A 22,206-nucleotide genomic window follows, 5' to 3' on the forward strand; every position below is an offset into this window, starting at 1 on the left:
GCTGTCTGCCTCTACACTCTGACTGTCTGTCCTCTCCACTCTGACTGTCTGTCCTCTCCACTCTGACTGTCTGTCCTCTCCACTCTGACTGTCTGTCCTCTCCACTCTGACTGTCTGCCTCTCCACTCTGACTGTCTGTCTTCTCCACTCTGCCTATCTGTCCTCTCCACTCTGCCTGTCTGTCTGTCCTCTCCACTCTGCCTGTCTTTCCTCTCCACTCTGCCTGTCTGTCCTCTCCACTCTGAATGTCTGTCCTCTCCACTCTGACTGTCTGTCCTCTCCACTCTGCCTGTCTGTCCTCTCCACTCTGCCTGTCTGTCCTCTCCACTTTGCCTGTCTGTCCTCTCCACTCTGACTGTCTGTCCTCTCCACTCTGCCTGTCTGTCCTCTCCACTCTGCCTGTCTGTCCTCGCCACTCTGACTGTCTGTCCTCTCCCCTCTGCCTGTCTGTCCTCTCCACTCTGACTGTCTGTCCTCTCCACTCTGCCTGTCTGTCCTCTCCACTCTGCCTGTCTGTCCTCTCCACTCTGACTGTCTGTCCTCTCCACTCTGCCTGGCTGCCTCTCCACTTTGCCTGTCTGTCCGTCGAGGTCAAAGAGAGGGAGGGGGAGAGGGATGTCGAGAAAGGGGGATAAATTAAAGGGAGAGAAATGTATAGGTGTTTTTACCAACTCAGGCCATTGCATCAGTTTTAGGCTGTGGTTGCATCACTGATGTTACCCAAACTGTTTACATAGTATCTGCAGAGTTGACCCACATTACTGCTTTATCTCAGAGGGATTACATCCCCTTACTAAGTATGTTTACTGAATGTCTGCTCTTTATAGTAACACTGGCCCAAATGTGCTTGTTGAATAGATGTAATGCCATATTTTAGCTGGGGCTTTGTTTTACAACAATAAACCAAACCCAATTCCCTGCTAAGACTAGGAGTGGATTAATCAGATTAACAGACAATAATAGTAGTAACACAATCTAATCCCTCCCATAATTACTCACTTTAGGACATATGTTTCGCCAAGCAAACCTCCAGCCCTTCTGCTATCTACTTCTAGGTCCTTATCGGGTCTGGCTTCCCTGCCCCACCTGTCTGCCCTCTCCACCTCTACCTGTCTGTCCTCTCCACCTCTACCTGTCTGTCTTCTCCACCTCTACCTGTCTGTCCTCTCCACCTCTACCTGTCTGTCCTTTCCACCTCTACCTGTCTGTCCTCTCCACCTCTACCTGTCTGTCCTCTTCACCTCTACCTGTCTGTCTTCTCTACCTGTCTGTCATCTTCACCTCTACCTGTCTGTCCTCTCCACCTCTACCTGTCTGCCCTCTCCACCTCTACCTGTCTGTCCTCTCCACCTCTACCTGTCTGTCTTCTCCACCTCTACCTGTCTGTCCTCTCCACCTCTACCTGTCTGTCCTCTCCACCTCTACCTGTCTGTCCTCTCCACTTCTACCTGTCTGTCCTCTCCACCTCTACCTGTCTGTCCTCTCCACCTCTACCTGTCTGTCTTCTCCACCTCTACCTGTCTGTCTGTGTATTTGTTCATTGGTTAAAGATATGAAGACACCTGTCATGTTATCATCCTGACTAGCAATGTATTTATTTATCCCTCCAGCCAACCAACCCTTCTTATTCTGACTGTGACTGTGTGTCACTGTGTAATCTGCATTGCCATTGGCTAGTTATGACTGGTTAGTCACTTTTCTTTTGTCATGATTTGTATTCTTCTTCTCCTCCCTCTGGAGTCGGTCATTGGATGAATGGAAAATATAATACTCCCTCTTTTCTCCCTACTCTACCTCTCCTTCATTCCCTCTTCAATTCACCGGCACTCTCTGGGCTAATGATGATTGTAAGGAGATGATGGGAGCTAAAGGGAGGTATACATGTGATTAGAGAGCATTGGATGGATATTATGTGGTGAGAGCAGTGTAGTGGTCTGGCTGTTGACAGGGTGGCTGTGGAGGCCTGTTGGGCTGTTGACAGGGTGGCTGTGGAGGCCTGTTGGGCTGTTGACAGAGTGGCTGTGGAGGCCTGTTGGACTGTTGACAGGGGGGCTGTGGAGGCCTGTTGGGCTGTTGACAGGGGGGCTGTGGAGTTCTGTTGGGCTGTTGACAGGGTCTGTCTGTATTTCTGGCTGTATCTTATGACCAGGCCAGCAGAGGGTCTGTATCTTAGGACCAGGCCAGTAGAGGGCCTGTGTCTTAGGACCAGGTCAGTAGAGAGTCTGTATCTTAGGTCCAGGTCAGTAGAGAGTCTGTATCTTAGGACCAGGTCAGTAGGGAGTCTGTATCTTAGGACCAGGTCAGTAGAGGGTCTGTATCTTAGGACCAGGTCAGTAGAGGGTCTGTAGTTTAGGACCAGGTCAGTAGAGGGTCTGTAGCTTAGGACCAGGTCAGTAGAGAGTCTGTATCTTATCACCAGGTCAGTATAGAGTCTGTAGTTTAGGACCAGGATAGTAGAGGGTCTGTATCTTAGGACCAGGTCAGTAGAGGGTCTGTAGTTTAGGACCAGGTCAGTAGAGGGTCTGTAGTTTAGGACCAGGTCAGTAGAGGGTCTGTATCTTAGGACCAGGTCAGTAGAGGGTCTGTAGTTTAGGACCAGGTCAGTAGAGGGTCTGTAGTTTAGGACCAGGTCAGTAGAGGGTCTGTAGTTTAGGACCAGCTCAGTAGAGGGTCTCTAGTTTAGGACCAGGGCAGTAGAGGGTCTGTAGTTTAGGACCAGGTCAGTAGAGGGTCTGTAGTTTAGGACCAGGCCAGTAGAGGGTCTGTATTTTAGGACCAGGTCAGTAGAGAGTCTGTAACTTAGGACCAGGTCAGTAGAGGGTCTGTATCTTAGGACCAGGTCAGTAGAGGGTCTGTATCGTAGGACCAGGTCAGTAGAGAGTTGGTATCTTAGGACCAGGTCAGTAGAGAGTCTGTATCTTAGGACCAGGCCAGTAGAGGGTCTGTAGCTTAGGACCAGGCCAGTAGAGGGTCTGTATCTTAGGACCAGGCCAGTAGAGGGTCTGTATCTTATGACCAGGTCAGTAGAGAGTCTGTATCTTAGGACAAGGTCAGTAGAGGGTCTGTATCTTAGGACCAGGTCAGTAGGGAGTCTGTATCTTAGGACCAGGTCAGTAGAGAGTCTGCATCTTAGGACCAGGCCAGTAGAGGGTCTGTAGCTTAGGACCAGGCCAGTAGAGGGTCTGTATCTTAGGACCAGGCCAGTAGAGGGTCTGTATCTTATGACCAGGTCAGTAGAGAGTCTGTATCTTATGACCAGGTCAGTAGAGAGTCTATATCTTAGGACCAGGTCAGTAGAGAGTCTATATCTTAGGACCAGGTCAGTAGAGAGTCTATATCTTAGGACCAGGTCAGTAGAGAGTCTGTATCTTATGACCAGGTCAGTAGAGAGTCTGTAGTTTAGGACCAGGTCAGTAGAGGCTCTGTATTTTAGGACCAGGTCAGTAGAGGGTCTGTATTTTAGGACCAGGTCAGTAGAGGGTCTGTAGATTAGGACCAGGCCAGTAGAGGGTCTGTATTTTAGGACCAGGTCAGTAGAGAGTCTGTAACTTAGGACCAGGTCAGTAGAGGGTCTGTATCTTAGGACCAGGTCAGTTGCGATTCTGTATCTTAGGACCAGGCCAGTAGAGGGTCTGTAGTTTAGGACCAGGATAGTAGAGGGTCTGTATCTTAGGACCAGGTCAGTAGAGGGTCTGTAGTTTAGGACCAGGTCAGTAGAGGGTCTGTAGTTTAGGACCAGGGCAGTAGAGGGTCTGTAGTTTAGGACCAGGTCAGTAGATGGTCTGTAGTTTAGGACCAGGCCAGTAGAGGGTCTGTATTTTAGGACCAGGTCAGTAGAGAGTCTGTAACTTAGGACCAGGTCAGTAGAGGGTCTGTATCTTAGGACCAGGTCAGTAGATGGTCTGTATCGTAGGACCAGGTCAGTAGAGAGTCGGTATCTTATGACCAGGTCAGTAGAGAGTCTATATCTTAGGACCAGGTCAGTATATAGTCTATATCTTATGACCAGGTCAGTAGAGAGTCTATATCTTAGGACCAGGTCAGTAGAGAGTCTGTATCTTAGGACCAGCCCAGTAGAGGGTCTGTAGCTTAGGACCAGGCCAGTAGAGGGTCTGTATCTTAGGACCAGGCCAGTAGAGGGTCTGTATCTTATGACCAGGTCAGTAGAGATTCTGTATCTTATGACCAGGTCAGTAGAGAGTCTATATCTTAGGACCAGATCAGTAGAGAGTCTATATCTTAGGACCAGGTCAGTAGAGAGTCTATATCTTAGGACCAGGTCAGTAGAGAGTCTATATCTTAGGACCAGGTCAGTTTATAGTCTATATCTTAGGACCAGGTCAGTAGAGAGTCTATATCTTAGGACCAGGTCAGTAGAGAGTCTATATCTTAGGACCAGGCCAGTAGAGGGTCTGTATCTTAGGACCAGGCCAGTAGAGGGTCTGTATCTTAGGACCAGGTCAGTAGAGGGTCTGTATCTTAAGACCAGGTCAGTAGAGTGTCTGCATCTTAGGACCAGGTCAGTAGAGAGTCTGTATCTTAGGAACAGGTCAGTAGAGGGTCTGTATCTTAGGACCAGGCCAGTAGAGGGTCTGTACCTTATATACTACAATTTTTGGGTCATTTAGTAGTCACTCATACAGAGCAACTTACAGGGGCAATTAAGGTTAAGTGCCTTGCTCAAGGGTACTTCGGCAGATTTATTAACCAGTGACCTGTATGTTACTGGCCCAATGCTTTTAACCGCTAGGCTACCTGCCACCCTTTAGGACCGGACCAGGCCACTCTCTCAGCACCCTGGCAGTAGGACTGGCCACAGACACACACTTCTCTGCAAGAGAGAATGACAGACATACCCTCTCTTGGGCTTTAGGAATAGACATGGGAACAAAGATACTAGAACCCAGAGTAGAACCTAGAGTATGTTGATGCTATACACTAGAACCTAGAGTATGCTGATGCTATACACTAGAACCCAGAGTATGTTGATGCTATACACTAGAACCCAGAGTATGCTGATGCTATACACTAGAACCCAGAGTATGCTGATGCTATACACTAGAACCCAGAGTATGCTGATGCTGCACACTAGAACCTAGAGTATGCTGATGCTATACACTAGAACCCAGAGTATGCTGATGCTATACACTAGAACCTAGAGTATGTTGATGCTATACACTAGAACCCAGAGTATGCTGATGCTATACACTAGAACCCAGAGTATGATGATGCTATACACTAGAACCCAGCGTATGCTGATGCTATACACTAGAACCCAGAGTATGCTGATGCTGTACACTAGAACCCCAAATATGCTGATGCTATACACTAGAACCCAGAGTATGCTGATGCTATACACTAGAACCCGGAGTATGCTGATGCTATACACTAGAACCATGAGTATGCTGATGCTTTACACTAGAACCCAGAGTATGCTGATGCTGTACACTAGAACCCAGAGTATGCTGATGCTATACACTAGAACAATGATTATGCTGATGCTGTACACTAGAACCCAGAGTATGCTGATGCTATACACTAGAACCATGATTATCCTGATGCTGTACACTAGAACCATGATTATGCTGATGCTATACACTAGAACCCAGAATATGCTGATGCTATACACTAGAACCATGATTATGCTGATGCTGTACACTAGAACCATGATTATGCTGATGCTATACACTAGAACCCAGAATATGCTGATGCTATACACTAGAACCCAGAATATGCTGATGCTATACACTAGAACCATGATTATGCTGATGCTGTACACTAGAACCATGATTATGCTGATGCTATACACTAGAACCCAGAATATGCTGATGCTATACACTAGAACCCAGAATATGCTGATGCTATACACTAGAACCCAGAATATGCTGATGCTATACACTAGAACCATGATTATGCTGATGCTGTACACTAGAACCATGATTATGCTGATGCTATACACTATAACCCAGAATATGCTGATGCTATACACTGGAACCCAGAATATGCTGATGCTATACACTAGAACCATGATTATGCTGATGCTGTACACTAGAACCATGATTATGCTGATGCTGTACACTAGAACCATGATTATGCTGATGCTATACACTAGAACCCAGAATATGCTGATGCTATACACTAGAACCCAGAATATGCTGATGCTATACACTAGAACCATGATTATGCTGATGCTGTACACTAGAACCATGATTATGCTGATGCTATACACTAGAACCCAGAATATGCTGATGCTATACACTAGAACCCAGAATATGCTGATGCTATACACTAGAACCCATAATATGCTGATGCTATACACTAGAACCATGATTATGCTGATGCTGTACACTAGAACCATGATTATGCTGATGCTATACACTAGAACCCAGAATATGCTGATGCTATACACTAGAACCCATAATATGCTGATGCTATACACTAGAACCATGATTATGCTGATGCTGTACACTAGAACCATGATTATGCTGATGCTATACACTAGAACCCAGAATATGCTGATGCTATACACTAGAACCCAGAATATGCTGATGCTTTACACTAGAACCCAGAATATGCTGATGCTATACACTAGAACCCAGAATATGCTGATGCTATACACTAGAACCATGATTATGCTGATGCTGTACACTAGAACCCAGAATATGCTGATGCTATACACTAGAACCCAGAATATGCTGATGCTATACACTAGAACCCAGAATATGCTGATGCTATACACTAGAACCCAGAATATGCTGATGCTATACACTAGAACCATGATTATGCTGATGCTGTACACTAGAACCCAGATTATGCTGATGCTATACACTAGAACCCAGAATATGCTGATGCTTTACACTAGATACCAGTGGTTCCATTCAAATACTTTGAATACAAATAAAATATCATGGTGGATTTTCAAGATTCTCACTTTGATGTAGCAGTTATTTTCTTTGAAAAACATTTATTGATGGATGCTTTCTTGTGAAATCCTTTGAGCAATCTAGTATGCCAGTACAAGAAGGGTGGGTGGAAACAGGTGCATACATTAAACAAATGCTCTCTATATGCTCAGTACTATGAGTTACATCCGTTTTAGACTTAGAGACAGACAGACCCCCCCGCTGTGATGGTCGATAAGGTTCGGGCCACATGAATGCCAATGAAACAGCAGCAGACTCTGACAACACCACCTCAGTCCATCAGGGTCCTGGCCAGCCATTTGCATGAATGACTTCTCTCTCTCCCCAGCACCACTTCTAACTCCTCCCTTAGATGTGCGGCTGATAATTCCTGCCGCAGCTAAACGGCCTTAATGTAGCTACAGAGGGGAGCACTAAAGGGCTTGTTATGGAAATCAACTCTTATTTTCTTGTCTCTGATTGTCTGGTTGGAGTGCAGAGATAAAGCCACGCTGGATGAGTAGAGTGTGTTGTTTTGGGGGTGACAATGTTAAACACAGTCCAAAATCTTCCCTCCTTATTCCATGTCTGGAAAATTATTGCTATTTGGAGTCTGCAAACAATTTAGAGCCAAAACCGAGGTCCTTACTCACAATTTAGAGCCACAACCGAGGTCCTTACTCACAATTTAGAGCCAAAACAGAGGTCCTTCCTCACAATTTAGAGCCAAAACAGAGGTCCTTACTCACAATTTAGAGCCAAAACAGAGGTCGTTACTCACAATTTAGAGCCAAAGCAGAGGTCCTTACTCACATAATGTTATTTCATATTTATCAACCCTTTATCTCAATCTAATGGTTCTCTGTGTGTCTCTCTCTCTCTCTCTTTCTCTCTCTTTCTCTCTCTCTCTCTCTCTCTCTCTCTCTCTCTCTTTCTGCCTCTGCTGATGGTGCCATCCACCTCCTCCTCTGAATCCGATTGTTCAGGTGAGTCATTTCTGTTTCATTCAGTCATTTTATCTTCATTGGGCAGATACACCTTTTAGGAATGAGTGTGATGACAGTTGAATCATCATAATATGCTCTTTAGTGATGAGATGACAGTTGAATCATCATGATATGCTCTTTAGTGATGAGATGACAGTTGAATCATCATAATATGCTCTTTAGTGATGAGATGACAGTTGAATCATCATAATATGCTCTTTAGTGATGAGATGACACTTGAATCATCATGATACACTCTGTAGTGATGAGATGACTGTGTCCTGTTTGTCTTGTGGCCTCATCAATCTCCTGCTGTATCAATCTCCTACAGAGTATATGCTACTGTAGCACCCCTGCTATTGGGTTACTGACTCACACACGCACGCACGTACACACGCAAGCACACACGCACACACACACACACGCACACACACACACACACACACACGCACGCACGCATGCGCACACACACACACACACACACACACACACACACACACACACACACACACACACACACACACACACACACACACACACACACATTCACACCTCTACCCTGCTCCATTCCACCCCGCTGCCTGCCCCTGGCCCCTGTTTTGAGTGTAATCTGATGGGCAGTGTGGCTGTCCTCAGGGAATCCACTAAAATAACTGTGATAAGGACCTTTTTACAGCTTGTCCAATAATGACCCGTTGAAGCCTGGACTCTGTAGACTCTGTGTTGTAGGCTTGGTAGTCACCATGTAGTGGAATGAATGACTCATCGACCAGACAGATATTACATGATCTCTTTCTCTCTCCGTCCAGTTATACTTCTATCTCTGTCAGCTATCTCTGTCAGCTATATCTGTCAGCTATCTCTGTCAGCTATCTCTGTCAGCTATCTCTGTCAGCCTCCCCAAAACCTCCTCATTGCCTTGTTTATTTCCATCCCTGTCTCCGCACGCTGGGTCTCCTGGTTGGTTAACATGGCGGGAGGAAACAAACAGTAGAGTCTAAGTCATACATTCAGCACAGTGCTGAACCACAGATGCCAACCCTCCAGATCCCTTCCTTTTCTCTTACAGCCTCTCTTTACATGCACTGTGTGGGTTTATGGATGGGTAGTCTCTCTCTACATACACTGTGTGGGTTTATGGATGGGTAGTCTCTCTCTACATACACTGTGTGTGTTTATGGATGGGTAGTCTCTCTCTACATGCACTGTGTGGGTTTATGGATGGGTAGTCTCTCTCTACATGCACTGTGTGGGTTTATGGATGGGTAGTCTCTCTCTACATACACTGTGTGGGTTTATGGATGGGTAGTCTCTCTCTACATGCACTGTGTGGGTTTATGGATGGGTAGTCTCTCTCTACATGCACTGTGTGGGTTTATGGATGGGTAGTCTCTCTCTACATGCACTGTGTGGGTTTATGGATGGGTAGTCTCTCTCTACATGCACTGTGTGGGTTTATGGATGGGTAGTCTCTCTCTACATACACTGTGTGGGTTTATGGATGGGTAGTCTCTCTCTACATGCACTGTGTGGGTTATGGATGGGTAGTCTCTCTCTACATGCACTGTGTGGGTTTATGGATGGGTAGTCTCTCTCTACATACACTGTGTGGGTTTATGGATGGGTAGTCTCTCTCTACATGCACTGTGTGTGTTTATGGATGGGTAGTCTCTCTCTACATGCACTGTGTGGGTTTATGGATGGGTAGTCTCTCTCTACATGCACTGTGTGGGTTTATGGATGGGTAGTCTTTCTCTACATGCACTGTGTGGGTTTATGGATGGGAAGTCTCTCTCTACATGCACTTTGTGGGTTATGGATGGCTAGTCTCTCTCTACATGCACTGTGGGTTTATGGATGGGTAGTCTCTCTCTACATTCACTGTGTGGGTTTATGGAGGGTTTGCACTTTGTTACAACAGGAGGGACCCCACTCTGAGGAGAAACACCCACAGTTAGGGGGCATACTATCAGAACCTGCTGCTCACTCTTCAGTTGAAAGGTTTGATCAGTCCCCTTTCCTGTCCGTTTGTATTGGTCTAGGTGTATGTGTCAGTGTGGTTGTCCCTCTCGTGTGTGTGTGTGTGTGTGTGTGTGTGTGTGTGTGTGTGTGTGTGTGTGTGTGTGAGAGACAGGGGGATTTACATGCTCTAATGATGAGGGATCAGGGCAAGGACAGACCCTGTCAGCAACCCTAATGAGAGCGGCCCTGTAGCCCCAGGCCAGGAGGGACTGGGGGTAGAGGCGATGTAGGCTGGCGTCTGTCGCCAGTGACATGGCCCCCATAGATAACGTGGAGCCCCCTCCTCTCCTCTCCTCCACATCAAACCGCTCTGGATTCCTCTGCACTGTAATGATCCAGTTACAAATGATGAGGAGTCTGTTGGATGGCGAGGAGAAGAGGAGAAGAGGCAGTAGAGGAGAAGAGGCAGTAGAGGAGAAGAGGCAGTAGTGGAGAAGAGGAGAAGAGGCAGTAAAGGAGAAGAGGAGAAGAGGCAGTAGTGGAGAAGAGGAGAAGAGGAGAAGAGGCAGTAGTGGAGAAGAGGAGAAGAGGCAGTAGTGGAGAAGAGGAGAAGGCAGTAGAGGAGAAGAGGAGAAGAGGCAGTAGTGGAGAAGAGGAGAAGAGGAGAAGAGGCAGTAGTGGAGAAGAGGAGAAGAGGCAGTAGTGGAGAAGATAAGAAGAGGAGATGAGGCAGTAGTGGAGAAGAGGAGAAGAGGCAATTGTGGAGAAGAGGAGACGAGGCAGTATTGGAGAAGAGGAGAAGAGGCAGTAGTGGAGAAGAGGAGATGAGGCAGTAGTGGAGAAGAGGAGAAGAGGCAGTAGTGGAGAAGAGGATAAGAGGAGAAGAGGCAGTAGTGGAGAATAGGCAGTAGTGGAGAAGAGAAGAAGAGGAGACGAGGCAGTAGTGGAGAAGAGGAGAAGAGGCAGTAGTGGAGAAGAGGAGAAGAGGCAGTAGTGGAGAAGAGGAGAAGAGGCAGTAGTGGAGAAGAGGAGAAGAGGAGAAGAGGCAGTAGTGGAGAAGAGGAGAAGAGGAGAAGAGGAGACGAGGCAGTAGTGGAGAAGAGGAGAAGAGGCAGTAGTTGAGAAGAGGAGAAGAGGCAGTAGTGGAGAAAAAGAGAAGAGGCCGTAGTGGAGAAGAGGAGAAGAGGCAGTAGTGGAGAAGAGGAGAAGAGACATAACTTTCACTAAAGACAATCATTTGCGTTTCCAAGACTACATTACAGTTGAATATGTGCTACATAGCCCACAACATATTTTAATGTATAAACACATGAATCTGATAATCAGTGTTGCATCTGAATTATGTTCAGGGCAGAGGAAAACATACTGAAGCACTCAACAAAATCAGGCCACAAAGTGACTTTTGTGCTTCTAGACCTGTCTTTTCAATGTGATTTTCATATTCTGATAGCAGAAGTCGCATGTAAGTGTCAAGTGTAGACACGACCTAAGTAGCCCAGAGAGCTTTTGTCATGTAGGACAGTGTTCTCCAACTGGATTTGAATTTGGGCCGTGTACTGTTTTATTTGCCTCCCAAAGTTTTCTGAGCAAAAATCTCTGAATATTATGTTGTTGAACAGAAACGTATAAACTGTAACATCACCAGGCAATCAGCTCCAAGTGATTTTTCATTTAGGAAATCTGTTCCCAAGTATTCCCATGCGTAATAGAGATACGTGTGTGTGTGTGTGTGTGTGTGTGTGTGTGTGTGTGTGTCTGTGTGTGTGTGTGTGTGTGTGTGTGTGTGTGTGTGTGTAAAACACTATTTCTCTCAGCTTCCTAAAGTATACATAGCAGAATATTTCTTCACACACAGCTTCACATTACCACATACACGGTTCCAATCTAGAGCAATGTCCGGACTGGGTGCGGCCATCGTTAAATCTCCCTAACACCCCTCTGATGTAGTTGAGGGCAGGGAGTGCATTAAGGCAGTCCATTGTTTTGACCCCTGACCCCAGGGACATCCTCAGGGCAGGCCTTGGCCATCAGGACCTTTCGCCCCGGGGCCACTCTGGGGCGACACTCTGTCCACACATGTCACAGGTTGCACCGTGCACCTCACCCTGGCCTTGCTGATGAATCGCCTAATGGCTGTGTGGGACTGTGTAGGAAGGCAAGATTAACCATTTTTACCATTCTCTCTGAGGCTGCTATGCTGTCTCTCTGTCTGTCTCTCTGGGAGATATTGTGAAAACAATCAATAACCCAATATGGGGCGTTTGGCCCTAATGATTAGTCGAGCCATAAGAGTCTCTGCTCACGAAGAAGATGGTTTATTTGTACAGGGAGAGTGCATATTATTATGCTACATATGTATGCCTTTGTAATTAATCTATGACCTCTAGCGGTCTTAAAAATGTATTATTCGGGCTTACTGTGTGCCATAATACTTTCAATATTGGGGGGGTGTGTGGGGGGGGGGGGGGGTTGCTATGGCTAATTTAGGTAATTTATATTGAATTTAAGGAACCGTTTAGTTATCAAAAAAATATATATAATAAAAATGGGATAAAATATTGATTTTGGCCTTTACTACCATAGCCCATAGAAACACATTGAATAACACATTCATAAATGGCAGAAGGGCAGTCACAAATTAAATCATAGGAAACAAGGTTTTAAAGTATCTCCTAAATCTAGGAGATATACAACATGAAATACCAATCTGGAAATATGATATGTATATATTTCCTGAGTCTTTTTTTATATACAGTACCAGTCAAAAGGTTTAGAACACCCACTAATTCAAGGGTTTTTCTTTATTTTTACTATTTTCCACATTGTAGAATTATAGTGAAGACATCAAAACTATGACATAACACATATGGAATCATGTAGTAACCAAAAAAGTGTTAAACAAATCAAAATATATTTTATATTTTATATTCTTCAAAGTAGCCACCCTATGCCTTGATGACAGCTTTGCACACTCTTTGCATTATCTCAACCAGCTTCACCTGGAATGATTTTCCAACAGTCTTGAAGGAGTTCCCACATATGCTGAGCACTTGTTGGCTGCTTTTCCTTCACTCTGCGGTCCGACTCATCCCAAACCATCTCAATTGGTTTGAGGTCGGGTGATTGTGGAGGCCAGGTCATCTGATGCAGCACTACATCACTCTCCTTCTTGGTCAAATAGCTCTTACACTGCCTGGAGGTGTGTTGGGTCATTGTCCTGTTGAAAAACAAATGATAGTCCCACTAGATGGGACGGTGTATCGCTGCATAATGCTGTGGTAGCAATGCTTGTTAAGTGTGCCTCAAATTCTAAATAAATAACTTACAGTGTCCCCAGCAAAGCACCCCCACACCATCACAACTCCTCCTCTGTGCTTCACGGTGGGAACCAAACATGCGGAGATCATCCATTTCACAAAGACACAGTGGTTGGAACCAAACATGCGGAGATCATCCGTTTCACAAAGACACAGTGGTTGGAACCAAACATGCGGAGATCATCCGTTTCACAAAGACACAGTGGTGGGAACCAAACGTGCGGAGATCATCCGTTTCACAAAGACACAGTGGTTGGAACCAAACATGCGGAGATCATCCGTTTCACAAAGACACAGTGGTTGGAACCAAACGTGCGGAGATCATCCGTTTCACAAAGACACAGTGGTTGGAACCAAACATGCGGATATCATCCGTTTCACAAAGACACAGTGGTGGGAACCAAACATGCGGAGATCATCCGTTTCACAAAGACACAGTGGTTGGAACCAAAAATCTACAATTTTGACTCGTCAGACCAAAGGACACTGGTTTAATAATCCTGTGACACTTTTGGGGGTCGTAGTGCAAAACGGAGGATACCATTGTGTTCGTTTGTGTTCATAATAGTTTTTAGGGCAAACCGTTCGGAAGCTACAGACTTTTAAATGAGAGACCAATTTTCTTGAATGTGCCATGGTCTGACAAACACTGCTCTAGCTCTGTCACCTTTCACCCCAGATGTCTTCTGGTCTGACAAACACTGCTCTAGCTCTGTCACCTTTCACCAAGATGTCTTCTGGTCTGACAAACACCGCTCTAGCTCTGTCACCTTTCACCCCAGATGTCTTCTGGTCTGACAAACACTGCTCTAGCTCTGTCACCTTTCACCCCAGATGTCTTCTGGTCTGACAAACACTGCTCTAGCTCTGTCACCTTTCACCCCAGATGTCTTCTGGTCTGACAAACACCACTCTAGCTCTGTCACCTTTCACCCCAGATGTCTTCTGGTCTGACAAACACCGCTCTAGCTCTGTCACCTTTCACCCCAGATGTCTTCCGGTCTGACAAACACTGCTCTAGCTCTGTCACCTTTCACCACAGATATCTTCTGGTCTGACAAACACTGCTCTAGCTCTGTCACCTTTCACCACAGATGTCTTTTGGTCTGACAAACACTGCTCTAGCTCTGTCACCTTTCACCCCAGATGTCTTCTGGTCTGACAAACACCGCTCTAGCTCTGTCACATTTCACCCCAGATGTCTTCTGGTCTGACAAACACTGCTCTAGCTCTGTCACCTTTCACCACAGATGTCTTCTGGTCTGACAAACACCGCTCTAGCTCTGTCACCTTTCACCCCAGATGTCTTCTGGTCTGACAAACACCGCTCTAGCTCTGTCACCTTTCACCCCAGATGTCTTCTGGTCTGACAAACACTGCTCTAGCTCTGTCACCTTTCACCCCAGATGTCTTCTGGTCTGACAAACACTGCTCTAGCTCTGTCACCTTTCACCCCAGATGTGGAAGTGTGACACTGGCAGATGCAGTGGATTGAAATACATATATCTCTAGTTTACACTGATGGTTTTTGACTTGGATTTCTTTTGTTAGGTCATTTAGATTGTCGCACCAGTGTCACTAGGGGGTAAAGTCCTAGTGTAAACTCATGTTACAACATGCAGTAGGCTGGGTCCTGCCCCTGAACTAGGCTTTACCCTGGATTTTATTCTGGCTCTGGCCCCACCACATAAATAGACCAGGCCTCCCCATCAGCCCTGCCTGCTTCCTGCCTTATTCCTACTCCCTAGTCCCTGCCTCCGACCCAGGGCCAGTCCCAGTCTTGCCTCCCTCCACCACTCTAATTATACGAGAATCTCGCTCCACCATCTGTAATTTATAACTGTCATTAACTACAGCTTTTATAGGAAGTCATTAATCATTTTGATCTCTTTTCTAAAGCCAGATTCACTTCTCTTCATCCCAAACCTCCAGGTTAGATTTAGGGGAACATGTGAGGACCCCCATCTGTGACTGTACTCCCCCCTCCACCTCATCCCCTACGAACAGAGGAGCTCAGTGTCTCTGTTTGCTATCTGACAGGAAGGAGGTATTTGGGAGAGCAGGCCAACTCCTGCCACCTCTGTAACATTGACACATGGGGATGGCGTTTTTTCTTCGTTTGCTAGGAAATGTTTCCAAGTGGTGTGGTGGAGCTCTCCCACTGATCCTGATGGGTTGTCAGTTCAACACTGATGTAATGAATAACTCTAGCAGAGCAAGACGGCAAACCACTAATGGCCAGGAAAATGTAACCATATGGCTTAAATTAATGTCCTGAGGAAAATATAGGATTCAGTGAGGACATACACTGTTCTCAACTTCATCGTTTGAAGGAGATGGCCACAGTTCTATATTTAACTATAATGTCAAGTATGTCTGTCTGCTGTGTTCATTTGATAGAGAGCAGTAGTTATCCTGCAGTGGAGTGTGAGCAGTGCATCTGAGTTGATGTGTAGGAGGGGGAGGGACAACAGGGTCATGCAACATAATGTGGAACACACTGGAATAACTAGACTCGGCATTCTGCTGTCTCCTGTCACAACCAACCCTCTACTTGTTCCTCAGACAACACAAAACAATCAGGGAATAAAGACAAACAGGACCGTAAAATGAATGCTTCTTGCTATTGTTCTGAAAGGGTAACGAAAGTAGGATACATAAGGGAAGCACAACAACACCGAGCAGGACAAAAGGCCAAGGCCATGGGGGGACACGGAGAGGTGAAATGAGGGATGAAGATAGGGCCACCCTGGGTACAAGGGAACCCCTCAGTGCCCTGTCCCCACGGCTCCCACAGACAATGGTCCATCTGCTGGAGACACACAGGAGCTTTCCCCCCTCTGAGAAATCCCCCTCGTTTGGATTCAGCCTCGGTGCCTCTCTCTCCTCTCCTCTAGACCACCCAGACACTGCCACCGCCCCTTCTCCCCATAACTGCCAGACACACACACACACACACACACGCACACACGCACACACACACACACACACACACACACACACACACACACACACACACACACACACACACACACACACACACACACACACACACACACACACACACACACTGCTCAGGAGAGGATTATAGCCTTCCTACATAACTGTAGTTTTACTGGCTGCCCTGCCTGTAGTTTTCCTAGTATACTCTGGACACAGATCTACAGCTAACAGTAGTTTTACTGTAGTTTTCCTAGTATACTCTGGACACAGGTCTACAGCTAACAGTAGTTTTACTGTAGTTTTCCTTGTATACTCTGGAGACAGATTTACAGCTAACAGTAGTTTTACTGTAGTTTTCCTTGTATACTCTGGACACAGATCTACAGATAACAGTAGTTTTACTGTAGTTTTCCTTGTATACTCTGGACACAGATCTACAGCTAACAGTAGTTTTACTGTAGGTTTCCTAGTATACTCTGGACACAGGTCTACAGCTAACAGTAGTTTTACTGTAGTTTTCCTTGTATACTCTGGAGACAGATTTACAGCTAACAGTAGTTTTACTGTAGTTTTCCTTGTATACTCTGGACACAGATCTACAGATAACAGTAGTTTTACTGTAGTTTTCCTTGTATACTCTGGACACAGATCTACAGATAACAGTAGTTTTACTGTAGTTTTCCTAGTATACTCTGGAAAAAGGTCTACAGCTAACAGTAGTTTTACTGTAGTTTTCCTTGTATACTCTGGAGACAGATCTACAGATAACAGTAGTTTTCCTAGTATACTCTGGAGACAGATCTACAGATAACAGTAGTTTTCCTTGTATACTCTGGAGACAGATCTACAGATAACAGTAGTTTTACTGTAGTTTTTCTAGTATACTCTGGACACAGATATACAGATAACAGCAGTTTTACTGTAGTTTTTCTAGTATAATCTGGACACAGATCTACAGATAACAGTAGTTTTACTGTAGTTTTCCTAGTATACTCTGGACACAGATCTACAGATAACAGTAGTTTTACTGTAGTTTTCCTTGTATACTCTGGAGACAGATCTACAGATTACAGTAGTTTTACTGTAGTTTTTCTAGTATATTCTGGACACAGATCTACAGCTAACTGCAGTTTAACTGTAGTTTTCTGTGTATACTCTGGACACAGATCTACAGATAACAGCAGTTTTACTGTAGTTTTCCTTGTATACTCTGGAGACAGATCTACAGCTAACAGTAGTTTTACTGTAGTTTTCCTTGTATACTCTGGAGACAGATCTACATATTACAGTAGTTTTACTGTAGTTTTCCTTGTATACTCTGGAGACAGATCTACAGATAACAGTAGTTTTACTGTAGTTTTCCTTGTATACTCTGGAGACAGATCTACAGCTAACAGTAGTTTTACTGTAGTTTTCCTTTTATACTCTGGAGACAGATCTACAGCTAACAGTAGTTTTACTGTAGTTTTCCTTGTATACTCTGGAGACAGATCTACAGCTAACAATAGTTTTACTGTAGTTTTCCTAGTATACTCTGGAGAAAGATCTACAGATAACAGTAGTTTTACTGTAGTTTTCCTTGTATACTCTGGAGACAGATCTACAGCTAACAGTAGTTTTACTGTAGTTTTCCTTTTATACTCTGGAGACAGATCTACAGCTAACAGTAGTTTTACTGTAGTTTTCCTTGTATACTCTGGAGACAGATCTACAGCTAACAATAGTTTTACTGTAGTTTTCCTAGTATACTCTGGAGAAAGATCTACAGATAACAGTAGTTTTACTGTAGTTTTCATTGTATACTCTGGAGACAGATCTACAGCTAACAGTAGTTTTACTGTAGTTTTCCTAGTATACTCTGGAGACAGATCTACAGATAACAGTAGTTTTACTGTAGTTTTCCTTGTATTCTCTGGAGACAGATCTACAGCTAACAGTAGTTTTACTGTAGTTTTCCTTGTATACTCTGGAGACAGATCTACAGATAACAGCAGTTTTACTGTAGTTTTCCTAGTATACTCTGGACACAGATCTACAGCTAACAGTAGTTTTACTGTAGTTTTCCTTGTATACTCTCCAGACAGATCTGCAGATAACAGCAGTTTTCCTTGTATACTCTGGAGACAGATCTACAGTGAGCGCCAAGGCAGACGGAAGAGTTTCTGTCACCACTTCAATTACTCCTTTAGCCTTCTACAACTTATTTAGTTTGGAATCAATTCATCTCAAACCTGCCTGGTAACAGCCTTTAGGTCGTTTAAAAAGAGTACAATGAGTATTTGGGTGCTTTCCATGAGCGTATAAGATGTTATTTTTAATTTGGACATAAATACGGTGTATAATATTTAATCCATCATGTCCCAGAGAATAAAATGGGACTATTCTGAAATCTGATTCTGTTTGTCTTGATTGGGTTTTTGGGGGGATGGTTAATATGGGTGCGCACATATCTGTCTGTCAGTCTGACTGTTAGTCTGTCTTGTGTTTCTGTGTATTTGGGACTGAGTGTGAGCAGTGTACCGGCTGGGACTGAGTGTGAGCAGTGAGCTTGCTGGGACTGAGTGTGAGCAGTGTACCGGCTGGGACTGAGTGTGAGCAGTGTACCGGCTGGGACTGAGCGTGAGCAGTGAGCTTGCTGGGACTGAGTGTGAGCAGTGAGCTTGCTTGGACTGAGTGTGAGCAGTGTACCGACTGGGACTGAGCGTGAGCAGTGAGCTTGCTGGGACTGAGTGTGAGCAGTGAGCTTGCTTGGACTGAGCGTGAGCAGTGTACCGACTGGGACTGAGTGTGAGCAGCAGTGTACCGGCTGGGACTGAGTGTGAGCAGTGTACCGGCTGGGACTGAGTGTGAGCAGTGAGCTTGCTGGGACTGAGTGTGAGCAGTGAGCTTGCTGGGACTGAGTGTGAGCAGTGAGCTTGCTGGGACTGAGTGTGAGCAGTGAGCTTTCTGGGACTGAGTGTGAGTAGTGAGCTTGCTGGGACTGAGTGTGAGCAGTGAGCTTGCTGGGACTGAGTGTGAGCAGTGAGCAGTGAGCTTGCTGGGACTGAGTGTGAGCAGTGAGCTTGCTGGGACTGAGTGTGAGCAGTGAGCTTGCTGGGACTGAGTGTGAGCAGTGAGCTTGCTGGGACTGAGTGTGAGCAGTGAGCTTGCTGGGACTGAGTGTGAGCAGTGAGCAGTGAGCTTGCTGGGACTGAGTGTGAGCAGTGAGCAGTGAGCTTGCTGGGACTGAGTGTGAGCAGTGAGTTTGCTGGGACTGAGTGTGAGCAGTGAGCTTGCTGGGACTGAGTGTGAGCAGTGAGCTTGCTGGGACTGAGTGTGAGCAGTAAGCTTGCTGGGACTGAGTGTGAGCAGTGAGCTTGCTGGGACTGAGTGTGAGCAGTGAGCTTGCTGGGACTGAGTGTGAGCAGTGAGCTTGCTGGGACTGAGTGTGAGCAGTGAGCTTGCTGGGACTGAGTGTGAGCAGTGAGCTTGCTGGGACTGAGTGTGAGCAGTGAGCTTGCTGGGACTGAGTGTCAGTAGTGAGCTTTCTGGGACTGAGTGTGAGCAGTGAGCTTGCTGGGACTGAGTGTGAGCAGTGAGCTTGCTGGGACTGAGTGTGAGCAGTGAGCTTGCTGGGACTGAGTGTCAGTAGTGAGCTTGCTGGGACTGAGTGTGAGCAGTGAGCTTGCTGGGACTGAGTGTGAGCAGTGAGCTTGCTGGGACTGAGTGTGAGCAGTGAGCTTGCTGGGACTGAGTGTGAGTAGTGAGCTTGCTGGGACTGAGTGTGAGCAGTGAGCTTGCTGGGACTGAGTGTGAGCAGTGAGCTTGCTTGGACTGAGTGTGAGCAGTGAGCTTGCTGGGACTGAGTGTGAGCAGTGTACCGGCTGGGACTGAGTGTGAGCAGTGACCTTGCTGGGACTGAGTGTGAGCAGTGAGCTTGCTGGGACTGAGTGTGAGCAGTGAGCTTGCTGGGACTGAGTGTGAGCAGTGAGCAGTGAGCTTGCTGGGACTGAGTGTCCTCCTGAGTGGGGCAGCAGGGCCTCTTGAGATGGTGCTCTGGTTGTTTCTCTTCTCCTTCACAATGCCTTGCTCTTTAATGACAATATGGTGGCCAGGCGGTGGCAGCTCCACTGAGAGGGGAGGAAGGGAGGAAGGGGGAAGGATGTTACCCAGCCTCAGTGGAGTTTACTGGAGAGAGGCGGGTGGTTGCCTGGGTAGATGCCCCCCCCCCCCTCCTCTCTCACCCCCCTTGGGTGAGACGAGCTGATTTGTGAAAATAGCCAATGATGTTTACCAGGCTTTACCACTGTGCTCTGCTCCCAGCCCGAAGCCTCTTGCAGCACTCCATGGAGATTAGTCTTTCATTCTCACTCCTTGCATTATTTTATTCAGCTTTAGTTTTCAGACCTGCGTTAATCCCTATTAACTGAACTTATTTAACTGAATTGAATGTTTTTTTGTTGTTTCTGTGTCTGGTAAGACTTAACCAAAACGAAAATGTTTATGTTATGTAAATCATTTTTGGTGAAAGATAGGAGATAATACCACTGAAAAATCCAAACCTGTGTTTTGGAATTAAGTTGTATCTAAGGCACGAAAGCAAAGCATCTCTTTCAGTGTAATGCCATCCAGCAGGCTTCCAGGGTACGCTTGGATACGGTGGTGTGTAGATGTCCGCAGCTCAGCCTTGTGGTGGCTTTAGGAAATGGCCTTTTGGTCCGCAAGTAGTTGGCAGCCTGCCAGCGTACCCACTCTGATTGTGTCAGGGATAAGTAGAGAGTGTGTGTGTTTGTGTGGACACTACACTAAGTGGCCTAAAGTGAAGTAGATTCTAATCCTCTCTCTAACTAAGCCCACAGCCCGTCCAGTCCAAATCCCAACATGCCTTACCAGTTAATGACGGATTGTTGTGGATGGTGTGATTCTCTCTGAGGTAGCAGCTTTTCACAGATGAAGTAGGGATGTTGTCTTTAAAGTGAGAGAGAGAGAGAGAGAGAGAGAGAGAGAGAGAGAGAGAGAGAGAGAGAGAGAGAGAGAGAGAGAGAGATATTGATTACAGGAGCTTAGAGCTGAGCCCTGCCACAGTGCCCCTCCTCAGGGAGGTACAGGGTGAGAGATGGCAGCTGAGGTCCCAGAGTTTACTGCTCTCTATGGTAACACACACCTGTGGGAGGGCTGATGACTCCCCTTGTGAACCACTGTAATCTACTGCTATCCTGTTTACAACAAAGCTATGCACCCTACTGTTCAGCATACATTGCAGCATAGAATCAGAGATGGATTATACATAGAGACATTATGAACCACTTCTGAGTCAGAATGGGTACTGTAATTAACCCAAGCTTATACAATGTACATGAGTAAAGTGGTGTAGGACAATGTCATATCAATAGTCAAATCAATCCCAGTAAAGCTGGTTCCTGTGCTGAGAAGGCTTGTATGGTGTTAATGATAGATATGTTGAAATGCAGCATGGTGTTAATGATAGAGGTGTATAATGTTGAGATGCAGCATGGTGTTAATGATAGATATGTTGAGATGCAGCATGGTGTTAATGATAGAGGTGTATAATGTTGAGATGCAGCATGGTGTTAATGATAGAGGTGTATAATGTAGAGATGCAGCATGATGTTAATGATAGAGGTGTATAATGTTGAGATGCAGCATGGTGTTAATGATAGAGGTGTATAATGTTGAGATACAGCATGGTGTTAATGATAGAGGTGTATAATGTTTGAGATGCAGCATGGTGTTAATGATAGAGGTGTATAATGTTGAGATGCAGCATGATGTTAATGATAGAGGTGTATAATGTTGAGATGCAGCATGGTGTTAATGATAGAGGTGTACAATGTTGAGATACAGCATGGTGTTAATGATAGAGGTGTATAATGTTGAGATACAGCATGGTGTTAATGATAGAGGTGTATAATGTTGAGATGCAGCATGGTGTTAATGATAGAGGTGTATAATGTTGAGATGCAGCATGGTGTTAATGATAGAGGTGTATAATGTTGAGATGCAGCATGGTGTTAATGATAGATATGTTGAGATGCAGCATGGTGTTAATGATAGAGGTGTATAATGTTGAGATGCAGCATGGTGTTAATGATAGAG

The 22,206-nt window shown here is 45.6% G+C and overlaps 1 protein-coding gene across 1 annotated transcript; it reads right to left on the bottom strand.

Annotated features, from left to right (window-relative positions):
* Positions 1–18,630: 18,630 nt before the first annotated feature.
* LOC139400943 (mucin-12-like) lies at positions 18,631–20,110 on the bottom strand (the record flags this gene model as incomplete). The annotated part of the gene is made up of 1 exon (XM_071145476.1): positions 18,631–20,110. A coding segment is annotated over one exon (1,480 nt), but the record flags the coding sequence as incomplete, so codon positions are not given.
* Positions 20,111–22,206: the final 2,096 nt, after the last annotated feature.

The sequence above is a fragment of the Oncorhynchus clarkii genome, unplaced genomic scaffold (genome assembly GCF_045791955.1).
Source record: "Oncorhynchus clarkii lewisi isolate Uvic-CL-2024 unplaced genomic scaffold, UVic_Ocla_1.0 unplaced_contig_10476_pilon_pilon, whole genome shotgun sequence".
Lineage (NCBI taxonomy): Eukaryota > Metazoa > Chordata > Actinopteri > Salmoniformes > Salmonidae > Oncorhynchus > Oncorhynchus clarkii.